The following is a 17,076-nucleotide window of genomic DNA, read 5'->3' as shown; positions in this document are numbered from 1 at the left end:
TTGTGAATTATTATGTCTTATACTATCTCCATTACGTATGATATGACTACATTTTTTATGTTTTTATGTTTTAGCATGAGCGGTGATGAAAAGTTACCCATACTATAATTCTCCTTGTTTGCATCTTATTTTTAAATGAATCTCTTTCTATTCCCCTGTTAAATTCAATCTGGTTGTACAAAATTACGAAGTTGAAAAGTTATTCTTATACTATAGTAAATCTCTTTGTACAAACTCGAAATGTACAGTAAATTCTTTCTATTTTTCTTTTTGAGTCTTTATTAGGTTGTGTACATCAGTATATTGATAACATTATTGATACGATCTAGTTTATAATAGTTAGAAATAATGATAGATCTATAATTTTTATCTAGGTGGGGTTTACTTAACACTATCGATATGATCCATTTATATTGATAATACTATCGATACAACCTATTTATGTAGTTTTGAATTAGTCCAAAGTTCAAGTTCTGGGAAAGTTCTAATGTATCTATATATAAAGTGAGTGGCTAGTTTTGTGGAATTAGATTACCAGAGTTATTTTTAGCATGTAGTATTGATATTTATAGTGAGAAGTGGTTGAATAAAAATACACTTTCTCAATTCTCCTCTCTCTCTCTAATAAGAACGATAGTGGTATCAGGCCCAAATTCTTGAGCTTGTGAGTGAGAGTGAGATATTCCTGAGAAAAACCGAGTGATATACTTGTGAAAATTGAGTGAGATGAAATTAGGATCAAACAATCTTTCTTCACTATCTCTACCTGTGTTTGATGGTTAAAACTATCCAACGTGGCTAAAGAAGTTCACAACCCGTAGGCCTTCTACCTCCACGTGGCATTGCTCCGTCAGATCAGAATGCAAGCCCATATGGAGGGCTGTGATTATTGGGAAGCAATTGAACAGGATTATGAAGTTGCTTTACTTCCTAATAATCCAACAATGAACCACATTAAGACTTACAAGGATAGGAGGTCACTGGAAAGGGAAAAGCCAGAGCTTACCTATATGTTGCAGTGTCTCATGCCATATTTAACATAATCATGGTCTTGAAGTAAGCAAAAGAGTTTTAAGAATTCCTCAAAGGTGAGTATGAAGGAGATGAAAGGATTAAGATCATGAAGGTGGTTGATCTTGGTAAGGGAATTTCAGAGGATGCAAATGAAGAATTTTGAATCCATTAAAGAGTACTCAGACAAGTTGATTGAGATTTCCAATAAGGTAAGTGCATTAGAAATTGATTTATCTGACAATAGATTGGTTCAAAAGATTCTAGTCTTAGTGGCTAAGAGGTATGAAACAACTATTGCTTTCTTAGAAAATACTAAGGACCTCTCTCAACTCAAAATGAAGAATTAGTTAGTGTTATGCAAGCACAAAAGAACAGGAGGTTGATGAAGTAGGAAGGGATAAGGTGGAAGAGAGAAGAAGTGGAAAGGGGAAAGGAAGTGGTAGCAATGGCTCAAAAACTACGGTAACTGATGATGGAAGTGCAAGTTTCAGTAAAAGCAGTGCATGCAAGAACTATGAGAAGCATAATCATCTACACTTTAGATGTTGGAGAAGGTGAGATGCAAAATAAAAATGTGTCATTTAATTCATTTCTCTGAGACTTTTGCACCTGTTGCAATGATGTATATATTCATATTACTACTAGCAACGTCAGCTTAACATGGTTGAAAGATGTACCGACTGGATGTGAAGTCAATAATCCTTAATGGAGTGTTAGAAGAAGAAATCTACGTTGAACAACCAGATGTGTTCATCACATCAAGGAAAGAGCATAAGGTTTATTTGTTGAAAAAGGCTCTCTATGGTTTGAAGTAAGCTTTCAAGGCAACGTACAACAAGATGGATGATCACTTGTTGAACTTAGGTTTTGTAAAGAGTTTGAATAAATTCCACTCTATGTGAAGAAATCAAGTGGTGATATTGTGATTCTATCTCTCTATGTAGATGACTTGCTAGTGATAGGAAGTGATGGTGCTCAAATAGAGGTGTTCAAACAAGAAATGATGAAAGTATTTGAGATGACTGGTTTAGATATGATGCATTACTTCCTGGGTATGGAGATTAAAAAAAGACAAAATGAAGTGTTTCTTTGTCAGATAAAATACATGAGAGAAGTATTGAAAAGGTTCAATATGGAGGAGTGTATGAGTGTAAACACTCCAATGATTCAGAAGGAGAAGTTACAGAAAAATAATAGAGAGAAACCTACAAATGAGAATGTGTACAGAAGTCTAGTTAGATGTCTCATGTATCTCACATCCACTATATCTGACATCATGTACATTGTAAATGTCTTATTTAGATTTCTTCACTGTCCAAGTAAGAATCACATGATTGCTACAAAAAGGGTTCTAAGATATTTGAAAGGAACATTGTCTTTTGGGATCAAATTTAGCAAAGTTTATAGTTTTGAGTTGCAAGGTCACTTAAATAGTGATTGGGCTAGGACATTCGATGCAAGAACACCTCTAGGTATTGTTTCATTTTTTGCTGTGGGTGTTTCTCATGGTGTTCAAGAAAACAAGATATAGTGGCTCAATCAACTGCATAAGCTAAGTTCATTGCAACAGTTGCAACAGTAAACCAAGTTGTTTGGTTGAAGAAATTGATAGATGACTTACATTTGAAGCAAGAAGAAAGTGTAAGGACATTTGCGGATAAGCAAGTTACATTATTTATTTCTTTGAATCCAATTTTTCATGGAAGAACCAAACATTTTAAGATAAAATATTATGTTTTGATGGATGTGCAAAAGAAAGGAGAAGCGCAATTGTTGCTAAGGATTTGAGGGGTACAAAGCAACTATTGCTTCCTTAGAAAATACTTGTTGGGTTTGATGCCCTAAATCTCGTAGGCTCCCATAGTTTGTAATTGTAATATACAAACATTTTATTTATATAATAAAATATGTGATATTTTATTTCAAAATTAGTTGCATTAACCACAAATCAATAAACTAACATCCAATATTATCTTTATAGCTTAAACATGTATGTAGAGACATACAAGTGGATCATGTTTAAGTGATAATATAAATGGTTTGTAGTAGATGGATAAGGCTAGATATCTTATCCTGGTGACACTACGAGTATGACCTGCTTTGTAGATGTTACAAGTATTGTAAAGTGCTATAAATGATTTGATCCTGATCATTCATGTGAAGACTATTGGGGTTGATGCCCTAAATCTCGTAGGGTTCTATAGTTTATAAACATTATATGAACAAACTTGTATGTGATTAATAATATTTGATATTTTATTCACTTTGTCTATGAAATATGTGATATTTTGTTGCATTAACCACAAACCAATAAACTAACATCCAAGGTTATCGTTGTAACTTAAACATGTATGTGGAGACATACAGGTGGATCACGTTTAAGTGATAACCTAAATGATCTGTAGTATATGGATAAGGTTGGGTACCTTATTCTGGTAAAATTACGAGCATGACTCGCTTTATAGATGTTACAAATGTTGTAAAGTACTACAAATGATTTGATCCTAATCATTCATGTATTAGACATACGAGCGGGCTATTCTATACAAAATTTTTTGTATAAGATCGGACCATGAAATGTTTAGTCTCATTATATAACGCCATTCATAATAGAGACTTTCATTTCACTAGAATGACCATGGGTAACATGACCTTAATCCTGAGTACGTTGTGAACTTCGGTCTATGAGAGCAGTTCTTTGATTTGTATGGGTGAGAGTGGTCAGATCTCGACTCAACAAGCTTAATTTTGGGGATTCGTCTGATTGGGGAGCTGAGAACTCAGCTACACAAGATGGAATTCACTCCTTCCTTAAAACAGGGGTAAGTAGATAAATTGCTTCCTTAAAGGCTGATTCCGGGTCTTAAACAATGTGGCGCCACGCCTTCTCCTGGCCCGAGAGGGGTTTAGTCATAGTGGGACTATGATCTATTGTTCATTAGAGGAATCAGTGGTACTTAAGGAGTTAGATGTAACTACAGGGGCAAAACGTTAATTTGGCTCAGCTGTACTTACGAGCAATTTGTGAAGGATCATCGTACAGTTGATTGGTTATATCCAATGAACACAAAAATATATCTATACTGCGAAGAGTGCAACTGTCAATATTTAGTAGAGTGCTTGATAGTTAACAGATGGTGGACAATGTAATTAAAGAGTTTAATTAATTATTCATGTACCATTGGAGTTTCAAGCTACAGGTTCATAAGGTCCCTTTGGTAGCTTAAAATGATTTAGTTGAGAATAAGTTTTTGGGTTAATTTAAATTATTTAAATTAATAAGAGGAAATTTAATTATATATGTATAATTAAATTTATTCAATTATATATGATATAGTTGACATAATGTATTTGATACATTATAGTTTAATTTGAGGAATAAATATTTGAATGTGATTCAAATATATTTTCTATGAATGAGATTCATAGTTGTTAAATTTAATATAAATATGATTTATATTAAATGCCATAAAATAGAGAAAAAGAATTATAGTTTATATTGTATACGATACAATATTAAAACTATATGTTATAAATATAATATGATAAGTTTGTTATCATATTTATTTATATTATTTATTATTTTGAATAATAATTCATTTTTCTATCCAACCACCTTAGTGCATGATTGAGTAGTTTTTATGGCAAATGAGATAAATGGAATAAGATTTTATTTTCTCCATAGCAAGATTACACGAAAAAAGAGAGTCTATACGATAGGCATTTTTACACTACATAATTGAGAAACTTCCTATACGATAGTGTTCTTCTTCAATCTTCTTCCTCCTCCATACTCAAAATCCCTCCTTACTAAAATAGTCAGAGCCCACAACTCTTGGGTTCTCACCCCGAGCATACCGAAGGTTCCTAATGGTTGTCTTGTGATGCGTAAAATTATGATGCGATGGTGTGAGTATGCGATGATGTGTGTTATGCGGTGATCATGCAAATTTTCCTAACAAAGCCAAATATAAGCCTTCTTAGGTTTCCTGGTAAGTCCAGGGTCGAACACAAGGACTACTAAGTAGATATGTGACAAACTCTTTGATTCTAATGCGATAGTGAAAAAGAAGTGGATAGTGTTTTGATTTAGATTTTCACTATGCGATGGAGTTGAACGCAAAGTGATGAAAGTGTAGAGTTATAATAAGTATGCGATGAAGAGGTTGAGAAGGGGTTTAGCTAACATTTCCTAAGATTGTGCACAAGTTATGCGATCATGCTACACATAAATATCAATACTACATTTCGCAATGCAGAATGCTGTAATTCCTATTTCTAGGATGCATGCGATGTGTAAATAGCAGATAGAATTTATGTCTAAATTTCTACTCTTGCTTATGCGATCTAATCTGACTCTCTCAAGCCTAGATTCTAATTCGACTCTCTCAAGCCTAGATTCTATCTTTAGACAACTTTCTCAAGTACGTCCAAAGGTGAATGATGCATACATAAGACAAGATGATCGCATAAAATGTAAATCTTAAGTCATGTTGGTTAAGTACTTCTCAACCCATTCAGAAATTTAGCTACTCATGCATGATGTGGAGAGATTGAACATAAATCGAAATGAAGTTTCCATTTTCTGCAAATAAAGTACTGAATACAAAATGACAAGTGGATTTGAGAGATAACAAGCCCGCTAAACAATGACTTGCTTCCCGTGGCCTTTTACACTGCTCTTTATCACTTCAACTCTGTTCTAGTTGTGAATTCTTGCTCTCGCAAGGGTTGGCTCTCTCTCCTTTGTATTGTTTTCCGGAAGTCTCTCGATCTATCTGGGAGCGATTTCTCTCAGCTTCGCCTCGTCTCCTTGCTCTCTTCGTCCTCTATGTATATGTATGTGTATGTGTATGAATTGATCCTTTTCTCTCTGGTGGCATTCGGTATTTATAGATTTCAAGGTGAGGTAGCTTTTCTTACTAATGATTCCAATGATGGGCGACATTAATTTCCCTATTCTGTTGCGCCATTTAAAAGTCACCAAAAGTTTAGTGTACTTGCTACAGTGTGACTTTTAACGGCTTGTCAACTAAATTCGATCGACCGCCATCATGATTTATTATGTTGTCGCCTTGATGCGAGGTCTTTATGCGATCACCATTTGAGAAACTTCTTACGATCGCATGACTTGTGATCGCAATTTCAAGCGCACTGTCGCATTGTGCCCTTGGATCGCAATTTCATATGTGCCATTGCATTGTACATGCACAAAATAGATAAATTAACTACTTTTATGCGATGAGCATTAGTGATCGAAATTCCTTTCAGTTTGGCGCTTTCAGATATGATATTGCTTATTTTACCATCGCTTTCTCTTATTGTTTTACTTATTTGCGCTGTAATAACTTGTATTTCTACTAGTTATATCTTGTTTTGGTTCGTGAAGTTCTTGAAGAGAGTCTTCAAGTTTGATGTTGTGTTCGAGTTCCTGATAGTTCGAGGGGTTTACACGAAGAAACGTTCTTCAAAGGTATAATTTCTTGAACCCTATTTCTTGTTTAAAAAGCATGTTATAATTTTGATTAGAATGCATAAATTATATGTTTGCTGTAATTTCGTGTTTTTAATCTAAATGGAGTTTGGATGATCCACTTCTGCTCTTGGATCTCTTTAAAACGAGTTCCTTCAAAAACATGTGAGCAGAGATATTCTATACAAAGGAGTTTGTATAAGATCAAACCACGAAATATTTAGCTTCATTATATGACGTGTTCATAATAGAGACTTTCATTTAACCAGGATGACCATATGAAGGCGGTCATTTGATTTGTATGAGTGAGAGAGGCCAGATCGTCGACTCAACAAGCCTACCATTTTGGGGATTTGTCTGATTGGGGAACTGGGAACATAGCTACAGAAAAAGGATTTCATTCATTCCACAATGTTGGGGCAAGTAGATAAATTGCTCCATTGAGAGCTGATTCCGGGGCTTGAACAATGTGGCATCATATCCTCTTTTGGCCCGAGAGAGGTTTAGTCATAGTTGAACTATGATTCATTGTTCATTAGAGAGATCAGTGGTACTTAAGGAGTTAGATGTAGCTATAGGGGCAAAATGATAATTTTGGTCAAAGTGTACTTACGAGCAATTTGTGAAGGGTTATTGATTGTTGATTGGTTATATCTAATGGACATAGAAATATATCTGTAATGCGAAAAGTGCAGCTGTCAGTCTTTAGTGGAGTGCCCGACAGTTAATGGATGGTGAATAATTTAATTAATTATTCACGTACCATTAGAGCTTTAAGCTACAAGTCTATAAGGTCCCCTCTATAGCTCATTGGGAATTAATGAGAATCAAATTTTGGATTAATTTGAGTTGTTCAAATTAATTGATTAATTGAGGGAATTAATTATGTGATATATTTAATTTAATCTAATTATATATATGATATAATTGCTATAATGTATTTGATACATTATAATATAAAGTTTATTTGAGAGGAAATAAATATTTAAATATGATTCAAATATTAATTATATGAATTTGATTCATATAATTAAACTTAATATAAATGAGATTTATATTAAATGTCATTGGTGAAAGAATAAAAACTATAGGTTATATTATATTTGATATAATATAGAATCTATAGGTTATGTGTTATATTTGATATAACATATAGTTTAAAATATATATTATATGATAAGGTAGTTATCATATATTAAATTGATTTATGAAAATAAATTATTTTATTTTATTTTATTTTAAAAATCTTTTTAGAAGGGAGTTGTAACTCTCTTTCCCTCTTTTCTCTCTAAAACGTGACAATGAGGAAGAAATGTGAAGTTGTTCTTCTTCTTCCTGGTGTGTGTTTTTCACAAGAGAGAGACACTGAAAAGTTTTGTGAAAAATTGGAATATCATCTCTTCCTCTCAACACTTTCAAAATCCCTCTTTTCCAAAATTGCCAGAGCCCACAAAACTACTGGATTCTCATCCAAAGAATACAGAAGAATCTTTTGTGGTGGTATCCTCGTAGATGGTTAGAGGGTTCGAGATTGTTCGTGACAAATTTTGGAGAAGGAATCTCGTGAAGAAGAGTTCTTCAAGGGTAAGATTTCTTAAACCTATTTTCTATTATGTAATTTATGTTTTAAAGCATACTGCTTTTTTCTTTTAAATGTCTAATATGTATGTTTTTGCTGTAAAATTTATGATTTGTAAATTTTGGGTATTTGGTCTAATCCCATGCTTCCGCTCAAGGACCTTCACTGGTTCATTCAATACTAACAACATTAACTCAAAGTGATAGAATTAGTTAGAGTTTTACAGACACAAGAGCAAAGGAGGTTGATGAGACAACAAGGAAGCATTAGAGGGGTACTAAAAGTTAGAATGCATTAGGAAGAAGGTGGAAGAGAGAAAAACGAAAAGGGGAAGTGACAGTAGTAGCTCAGAAACTACAATAAAGGATGTTGGAAATGTAGGTTTCAGCAGTGCATCCAAACATTGTGGGAAGCAAGGAGGAGCACGTGCTACAATATAACAAGAAGAGGATCAACTTTTTATGACTACTTGTTTCTCTCATTCACTCTTATGACAGTTAGTCGGGGATAATGGGTATACCAATCACATTATAGGTGACAAGGAGTTATTTAAAAGAAATTTCTGTCACAAAATCTAATTTTCTAAAAGAGGTCATTGAAAATTCAAGATCTTTGGCGTTGATAAAGGATCTGCTAGCACTACTCAATATAACACCAATGAAACCTTTTCTTTATGAAGTTTTTCCCGTGATAGATATTCAACTGAACCCTTTTATGTTCTTTTGGCCTTCTCCAATGCATTTTAGCATTAGAAAAAAAATTAGAATTCGGGTAGCGAGAGCAATAATATTGACTCGAACAAATGAAACAAGTTTCATTTTAGATGTACAAACTTCAACAAGAAACAATAATGAATATCGACGTGTTAACGACACAAGCATGACCGACAAACAAGTTATTCAATGATGCCACCTCAATATTTCATCTTTTAATCACCATTGGATATAGGTACAAAAATTGACATGTCCTTTAATTACCACTAGATATAGGTTTAAAGGACTTTTGCAGTTTCTATCAATACTGTCAACCACATTGTGACAACCTTTCCAAATAATTTTTCGTGTCGATATTTTGAAATCCTATGTCTAGGGCTGAGAAAACTTTTAGGTTTTGATACTATGGGATTGTATATGAAACCAATTTTACTCATACTTTACATTTAAATACTCCACTGACTTGAATTCTTCCTAATGAATCTTTCACAAATAACAATAATAAGGCACCATGTAATACTATTCTAGAGTCAAGTGAATAAGATTTGTTATTCACAAGAATTTTGAAGAAACGTATAATAATACTGTTTTTCTTCTCACTTGGCATCAAATGAATCAACCTAGTCCTACCCATACTATTAGAAAAATACCCCCAAAAGTCACTACAAATAAATACTAGGCTAAATTGTTATTATTATTTTTTTTTTTTTGAAAAAAAAAAACTCCTAAACTTTGTATTTTTAAATAAAATATTCATATTCTTTTAAGACTTGCATATCATATCTAAGGTGAAATGATGTGAAAAATTAATGGAAAAAGTTTAAATGAGATTAAAAATATATAGTTTTTTTCTTTTTTTCGTTTTTAAGTTTTTTTCAATTTCTTTCGAAATGAAAGTTTCGAAGTGAAAATAAAACAAAAAAGTTTCTTGAAATCTCAAAATTTCATCTAAATGTGGGTGTTCAACAGCTTTAACATCTGTTGTAGATTAATTTTAACAGGAGAAAAAAAATGAAAATTTTCCCTATCAAGATTTCGATGGATATTTTACACCATGGATCCAACATTCTAATAGATTATAAAAAGGCAAGAACAATATTACTACTTTTCAAAGAAAATAAGTATTTTTTAAATGAAGAACAAAGTTCAAAAATATTTTTTATAATTTAACCTAAATACTAATATGTTATACTTCACCATCGTATCACATATGAAATCCATTAACTACAGGTTCATGTATTTGACCATTAACATATTTACACAAAATTGATGTATCCTTTATTGTATGAATTCATATGCCCAATTAATATTTTCTCTTCACTCACCAAAATATACATAAAAACTAGGGCATGCTTCATCATTTGATAATGTGAAAAGGAATTTATAATATCGAACTTTCCGCCAATTCTGCAAGCTATTAATTAATATAGGTGTTAGATGGTCTGACCTACTTTTGCTTCAAGATTGACCAAAAGTGGCTTTAATTTTTCCCCTTTTGGTCTTTTAGACTCCGACCACGTTTAACAGATCAATCGTAATATGTCACAATTATAAACGTAATCATATGCATATTTAAAATTATGAATCTGACACACTATGTGATAAATTTATACTCCTCATACTGTAACAGTAACACTAACTATATCAATAACGATAATGTAGTTTTCAAACGTAATCGGATTAATCATTTTTTGCTCCTTAATCGAATTACAATTTTCAATTACAGATTTGAAGTTGCCCCAGACCTAATTATAGGTATAAAACAGAAGTAAACAACACCAAACATAATGATATAGGATCCACTTTTCAAATTAACATTGATTTATTACGTTTTTTAGATAAACGTGACTCAATTTAGGCTACGTTTATCAAACCGTAATAAAAATTAGTATAATCATAATGAAATTTCATTGGTGGATTTATTATAATGAGCCTGAATCGCAAATGTAATTAGATTGCTTTTGATCACGTATACGTAGAATTATGAATTTTGTCACATCTACGATTAACATCACCTCTAAGTGTCAAACGGGTAATGATAAATATGTGAAAATTTATAATTTTTCATCTGGAATAGTAACAATAACGATAATGACAACAGTAATCGTAACAATAACTATAACGATATGACGTAATTTTCAAATGCAATTAGATTAAATACACTTTGCTTGTCAATCAATTTGCGTCTTTTTATTACAGATTTGAAAGTAAACTCAATGTATCCGTACGGATATAGAACACAAGTAAACAACACCAAATATAATCATATGTGACCCGCTTTTCAAATTACCATTCATTTATTACAATTTTTTTTTACTGAGATAAACGTGGACTCAATTCAATTTGTTGGGCTGAGTGATTCAAGAATCTAAAAGAGGTATGCCTGATTTTATGTTATTCACTGGCCAATCCATACAAAACCATTAGGTCTTTCTCCTACCTTGGAAGAGACAGAGAAGTGACAGAAAGCCCCAAGATAAGAAGAAAAATAAAAAGATGGAGTAAACTGTAAGAAGGATTGCACTCTGTCAGTTTTCACGTGGCAAAGAAGACAGGCTCTGGCATCAACCATTACAATCGAAAAAGACCTTTGTAAAGCATGCATGTATGAGACACAAATAACCCCAAAACAGACCTACCTGATCTTGAGGTTAATGCCAACTCTGAGAAGTCATATTTCGCAAGATCCGTCCATAATAACTTGGCCATTCATTGCTTTCGCCCTTCTCAGGACCACCCTGCTCCCTCTCTTTAGGAAAAAACAAGCCTTCAAAAAGGGGTAATTTCAGTTCAGACTCTGCAGTGAAGTGAGTTCATGATGTTAAAATAAACACCATTTGAAGTGTATTAGCTTCTCCAGTCAAGGGCGTTATGAATAGCAAATGTGCACAAAACAGATTATATTTGGAGCTCAATAATTTAACATTCAACAGTTGCAAAGAATCTAGATAGTCAATTACCTGTTGATGAGGTTTACGGCTATGTCTGAAGGAATTGAAGGAACTTAATCAGTCCCACTTGCACTGTAAATATGCACATTGTCATTTTCTTGGATCACAGTCTTCAGTAATCTTTTTGGATACTGCCCCAAGTTTTCTTTAAGTTCACCATCAACTTCAGCCAACGGATTTGTAACTAATCCTCCCCTTCTTTCTGTTCGGAATCTTTGGTTGTTCCGCTTAAATGCTTCTGTAACGGAATCTCTATCGAGCGTGTGATGCAGATCATTAGGTGATGAGACTTGTGCTGTAGAACAGAACTTTGAACTTGAATACCGCCCTTCTGCTCTCCTCCAGAACTTGGAACTAAGAAACTCTGCACCTGGCAGCTTGCAACATGAGTTTTCAGCAAAATTGGTATTAGGTACTCTTCCACTTGACAAACCCAAGTCGTAAGATATTTCATCTAATGCCATCTCCAGTCCATGTACTCGTTTCTCCAATGAATTCATCCCACTCTGAGAACTCCCAATAAAGCTCTAGATTTCATTTGAAAGAAAGAAATTTCAAATCAGAACTTGATCGAGAAACTACAATTCTAATCAATCGAAAAGGGTAGAATATGGATGTACAATTACTGAGATACAGTTTGAATGCATTGTATTTGCCTTGCAAATAGAGTCACTTCTCTAATGACCAAAATACAATCTACACATTTCCCAGTTTTGTAGTGTGAAACGACCATTTATGCATCTTACATTTACGGAAATTCAAAGTCAAAGTATACTCATACTTAAATCCAGAGTAATTCCCCCCAACCACCACCACCACCGCCAAACATGACCTGTACTCGCCAAATGTGGCCGACAATCTAACCTTCAATTTAGATAAAGACATTTAGTTGAGAAGTCCAAGACCAACTTAAAATGTGGGAGAACAAAATTCATAATTCACAATGAAATTCGATGCAGAAGTAGTAGGTTTTTTCTAAGAAAGAAAAGTGTCTAGTTAGGCATCTGTGGCCATGAATATGATAATTATGTTAAACTCTTATGGAAAAGTCCGTTACGCCATTGTGCATGTGGAACTTTAAGGATAAAAAGTTAAGCAACAGGAGCCAAAAAGGAATAACATGCAACAGAATATATGGTATGTATAACATAGTCAGAAAAGACATGCATACCTGTAGAAGGTTTAGAAGGCTAGATTGTTGGTTCTCAATCTGACGAAGTTGGTCACGAATCAGGGAGATATCTTCAAATTCTTTGTGGCTCCCAAAATTTTCTTCACTTGAGCTGCCAACAGTAACATCCGAATCTCTACTCTCATGCTCCTGAATGTTCTCGTGCTCCTCAAACGGAACTACGCGAGACCCAGATCTCAAATTGTTGGACTTGTTAACTTTCTCATCACCCACATTATTATAAAGGACTCGTTTTGCAGTGAAAAGGGAATTTCCATTCTCTTGGAAATCTATGTTTTCAGAACCACCACCACCAGCATTGTTCTCAGAAGCAAATTTTGAAGAGGGGGAAGGGGAGTTTGATACTGCAATTTCAACTCTCCAATTGGAAGATTTCAGGCGTTGCAGCTTAGATATGGGTGTACTTGAATTCTTATCTGTGTTCTTTGGACTGATCTTTTTATTAGTAGATATGGGTGTGCTAGTGGGGACTGTTTTCTTCAACGGCGTTCTTAAACTTTGTTCAGGTGGGCATGTGGAAGCGGGAGGAAAGCATCCACCATTGCCATTATCTGACCCATGGAAGAACCGGAAAAAAAAAAACATCAAAATGTGATATTTGATTTAAGAAAAATCCGCTCAACAACTTGAAAGATGAATTGGGACCATTAACCATTGAATTGAACAGTCACCATATTGACAACTAATTCACATTAAGCTTACAAAACTGGATCCAAGGATTTTTGGACCAGGGGGATTAGTTCTTCCTTTCACGTCATAATTGACCTAAAGCATCCAATTCTCAACATTCTTTAAAGGATGAACAAGTATGAACAATGACTTATTCAAAATTGATGTTCAATCGCCATTTATCAGATTGATAATCAAACTAACGCAATGGTAGAAGAAATTACCAGTTGAGACGTCTCCGGAAGCGTCGGGAATCTCTTTCCATAACTCCAAAGTTTGGTTCATTGTCTCCCGAACGACCTTGATCTGTAATATTGTACGCAGTCAACACAAAATTGTTCAAGCAGAAAAAGCTAAAGACAAAATTGACGCATAACTACCCATTGATTTTCAACTATAAAATCTGCGTCCCCGAGTTTTACGTTTTCGTTTTGATCTCCTATTCTTATCCTCGATTTTCCAAGCGTCCAAAAAGGAATGACATATTACCTTATCAAATCTCCGACTATCCAAAGTACTGATACACGATGCTTTATAGTCGGCCGTCAAATCCCTTTCAACGACGGCCACCCTCCCGAGAGTTTCTGCGGCCGCCTTCCTCACTGCCCAATCGTCATTGCTCAAGAATTCAACAATGCACGGCACCAGCCAGTCCATTACGCTTCGACTCGTCGCACCACCGACAGCAATAATACTCCCAATCAGCACCAGCAACGCAGCCTTCGCCTTAAATCCCTCGTTCTTCGCCAATTTCCCCAACCTAGTCAAATTCTTCCTCAGCTGTGACACATCTGGGTCAGGTGCAGCCTCAACCGCAGCTGCGAGACACAGAGCTGAACCAATCTGCGAATTGATATCCTGCTCAAGCGTAAGTGTCTCCATCAACGGCTTCAAAAAAACAGAGAATGGCGGCTTCGTAATTTGCGACGACATTAAAGCCGTAGCGTCAACGCAAGCAGATCGGATTGTAGAGTCCGAATCACGGAGGCGACGAACAACAGTAGAAATCATCTTCGACACAAAAGGAGACAAAGCATCTCCATGAGACTGAGAAAGAATACCGAGAAGGTACACACACTGCTTCCTCACCGGCGATTTCGACGATGCATCAGTATTATGAATGCAAGAGAGAAACGACGAGAATGAATCATAGGTAAGAGCCTTAGCAATGGATTCCAACTCATTTGCCGCCATAGCAAGAGTATCGCGGTCTTCAAGCTTGTTGAGACAGGCAATAACCCGTTGCTTGAGATCGTGATTCGCTGCCACGGCCGGCTGAGGCGGACTGAGAGACGAACGCTTCGACAAAGACGACATTGCCATTAACAGCAAGAAAAGAACAACTAAGTCAACTCAGCAACATAAGCAACGGCGGCGGAGACGGCGGCCGGAAAGCTTCAAACTCCGGCGAGAGGGAAAATTTAGCGGCAGAACAAGGGCGGCGTGTGTCGGTAAAGAACGCAAGCTGTAAGGCTTTTAAATGTTTAGAGGGTAGGGGCAAAAAAGAAAATTTGCTTTGATGATCAAGAATTTTATTTTATTTTATTTTTAATTTTTTTTAAAAGCTTATAATTCAGTAATTTTATAATAATATTGGGATATTATTAATTGAAGTGGAGAAAAGACAAAAAGCTGGAATTTTTATTCGTACATTTCACTGCTGAAAAAAGAATTGGATTAACAGGAAAGAATTTTGTTATTAACCAAACAATACAGATTTTCTTACTCACTTTTCTCATGCAGCTCATATATACATTAATATTATTAGGTTTCAATAATTGTTTGGTCCATCTCTTTTTAACTTTGATTATTTTGGTTACTTTATTTTCTGTCTCTATTTTTTTTAATTTTAATTTATTTTAATTCTTATATTTTTAAAATATTTATTTTAGTTTTTATACTTTTAACTTTAATTTATTTTGATTTTTAAATTTTCAAAAATGAAAATTTTTGATTGCTTAAAAATAAAATAAAAATGAAAATGAATAGACTAAAATTGTCATTTTTAAAAAATATAAAGCCCAAAATGAACCAAAGTTAATAATACAAGGACTAAAATGAATATTTTTAAAATATAAGGACCAAAATAGATATTTTTAATTATAGGGATCAAAATGAATCAGAACAAAAAATACAATGAACAAAGTAGTATTTAGACCTTAATATTATGTATTAATAATTCAAATTCTTTTAGTGGAACTATTGAATAATAACCAAGATTTAAATAAGTATCTTGATGAAAGCATGGATATCTTAAGCCTGTTTGATAATCATTTGATTTTTGAAAATTATGTTTGTTTTTTTACCATTCCTTTGTTATGGTTTTCATATTTTCTATCTAATGCTTAAAATATTAAACAAGTTCTAAAAAAAAGGGTTTTGAATAATTAAAGTATGACCATTTGATTTTTTGTTTTTAGTTTTTGACTTACAAACACTATGTTGGACATGTTTTATTCTAAAACGTATAATTAAAATATCATTAATACAAAAATTGTATTACTTGACATTTTTTCGCAGTCAAGTATTAATGTTACTTGACATTTATAAAAACGTCAACTAATCTAGTGTCAAGAATAAGAGAAATTTTTTTACTGGTTAAAAGCGTCAAGCTGCAATTTACTTGATACATTATAACCGTCAAGTATACGGGAACTCCTGACTTATTTTAAGTGTCAAGTATCTAATTTCTTGACATTTATTATGGATCAAGTTTTTCATAACTTGATGGTTTGAAATTGTCAAATGTTATTTATTCTTGATACCCAAAAACTGGCAAGCTTAAGGAATACTTGGCACGTCTTACTTGTCAAGTTTTTTTTTTTAAAAAAAAAAAAAATTGTACTATTAGAAATTATCTATATAATTTCCCGTTTTGAAGTCGAACAATGATATAAAGGATGATAATTTCATTAACCAAGTAAACAAATAACACATATAAAAATGCATATATTGATCATTTCCACCAACCTAGCTAACAAAAGTGCATATATAACCTTGAACATAGTTGTCGTCATATATATACTTACAACATAAAATGTTTACAAAATTCATAACAAAGTCCATATATGAACAATCTAGCTAATTTGTAAGTTATATAGAAGAATATCAACCCGACTATAATATGAACAATTTCAAAACGAATGTTCAATCCCAGTATAAACTAAAATCCCAAGAAACAAACCCAAATATCTACAATTCCAAAAATTATACCAACTATAGATCTAGGTATCCCATATGATCAAAACACACACATTTTCAAAATTACCATATGAACATTCTACCCCTATATTCAATATCAACAATAATATGTCTAACCCATATCTTCAAAAAATTGAATGTTAATATCCAAAAAATGTAGATCATCACCATCACATGTGGGAACCCAAAAATTTAGCTAGCTCTACTCGCACCTCGTCCAATTCAAATTGGTGTACGAGTCACTCGTATCAATCTAATATAAAACCCAAATATTGAAGTCAATA

General features: G+C 33.6%; 1 protein-coding gene across 2 annotated transcripts; it reads right to left on the bottom strand.

Annotated features, from left to right (window-relative positions):
* Positions 1–11,039: 11,039 nt before the first annotated feature.
* Positions 11,040–15,169, bottom strand: LOC120076777 (TORTIFOLIA1-like protein 5). Of its 2 annotated transcripts, none has more exons than XM_039030685.2 (5): positions 14,081–15,169; positions 13,816–13,897; positions 12,902–13,473; positions 11,740–12,257; positions 11,040–11,576 (listed from the first exon to the last, which is right to left on the bottom strand). In XM_039030685.2, exons 1-4 carry the CDS (start codon positions 14,912–14,914, stop codon positions 11,784–11,786), a joined length of 1,962 nt encoding a protein of 653 aa, XP_038886613.1. In that variant the 5' UTR covers positions 14,915–15,169; the 3' UTR covers positions 11,040–11,576; positions 11,740–11,783. The 2 variants fall into 2 exon arrangements, with proteins under 2 accessions (XP_038886613.1, XP_038886614.1); XM_039030686.2 differs by having other exon boundaries at positions 11,040–11,546; positions 14,081–15,104.
* Between the last annotated feature and the right edge of the window lie 1,907 nt (positions 15,170–17,076).

This window comes from Benincasa hispida, chromosome 4, assembly GCF_027475165.1.
Source record: "Benincasa hispida cultivar pf3 chromosome 4, pf3_genome.v1.1, whole genome shotgun sequence".
Taxonomy (NCBI): Eukaryota; Viridiplantae; Streptophyta; class Magnoliopsida; order Cucurbitales; family Cucurbitaceae; genus Benincasa; species Benincasa hispida.
This window is presented reverse-complemented; position numbering and strand designations above follow the sequence as displayed.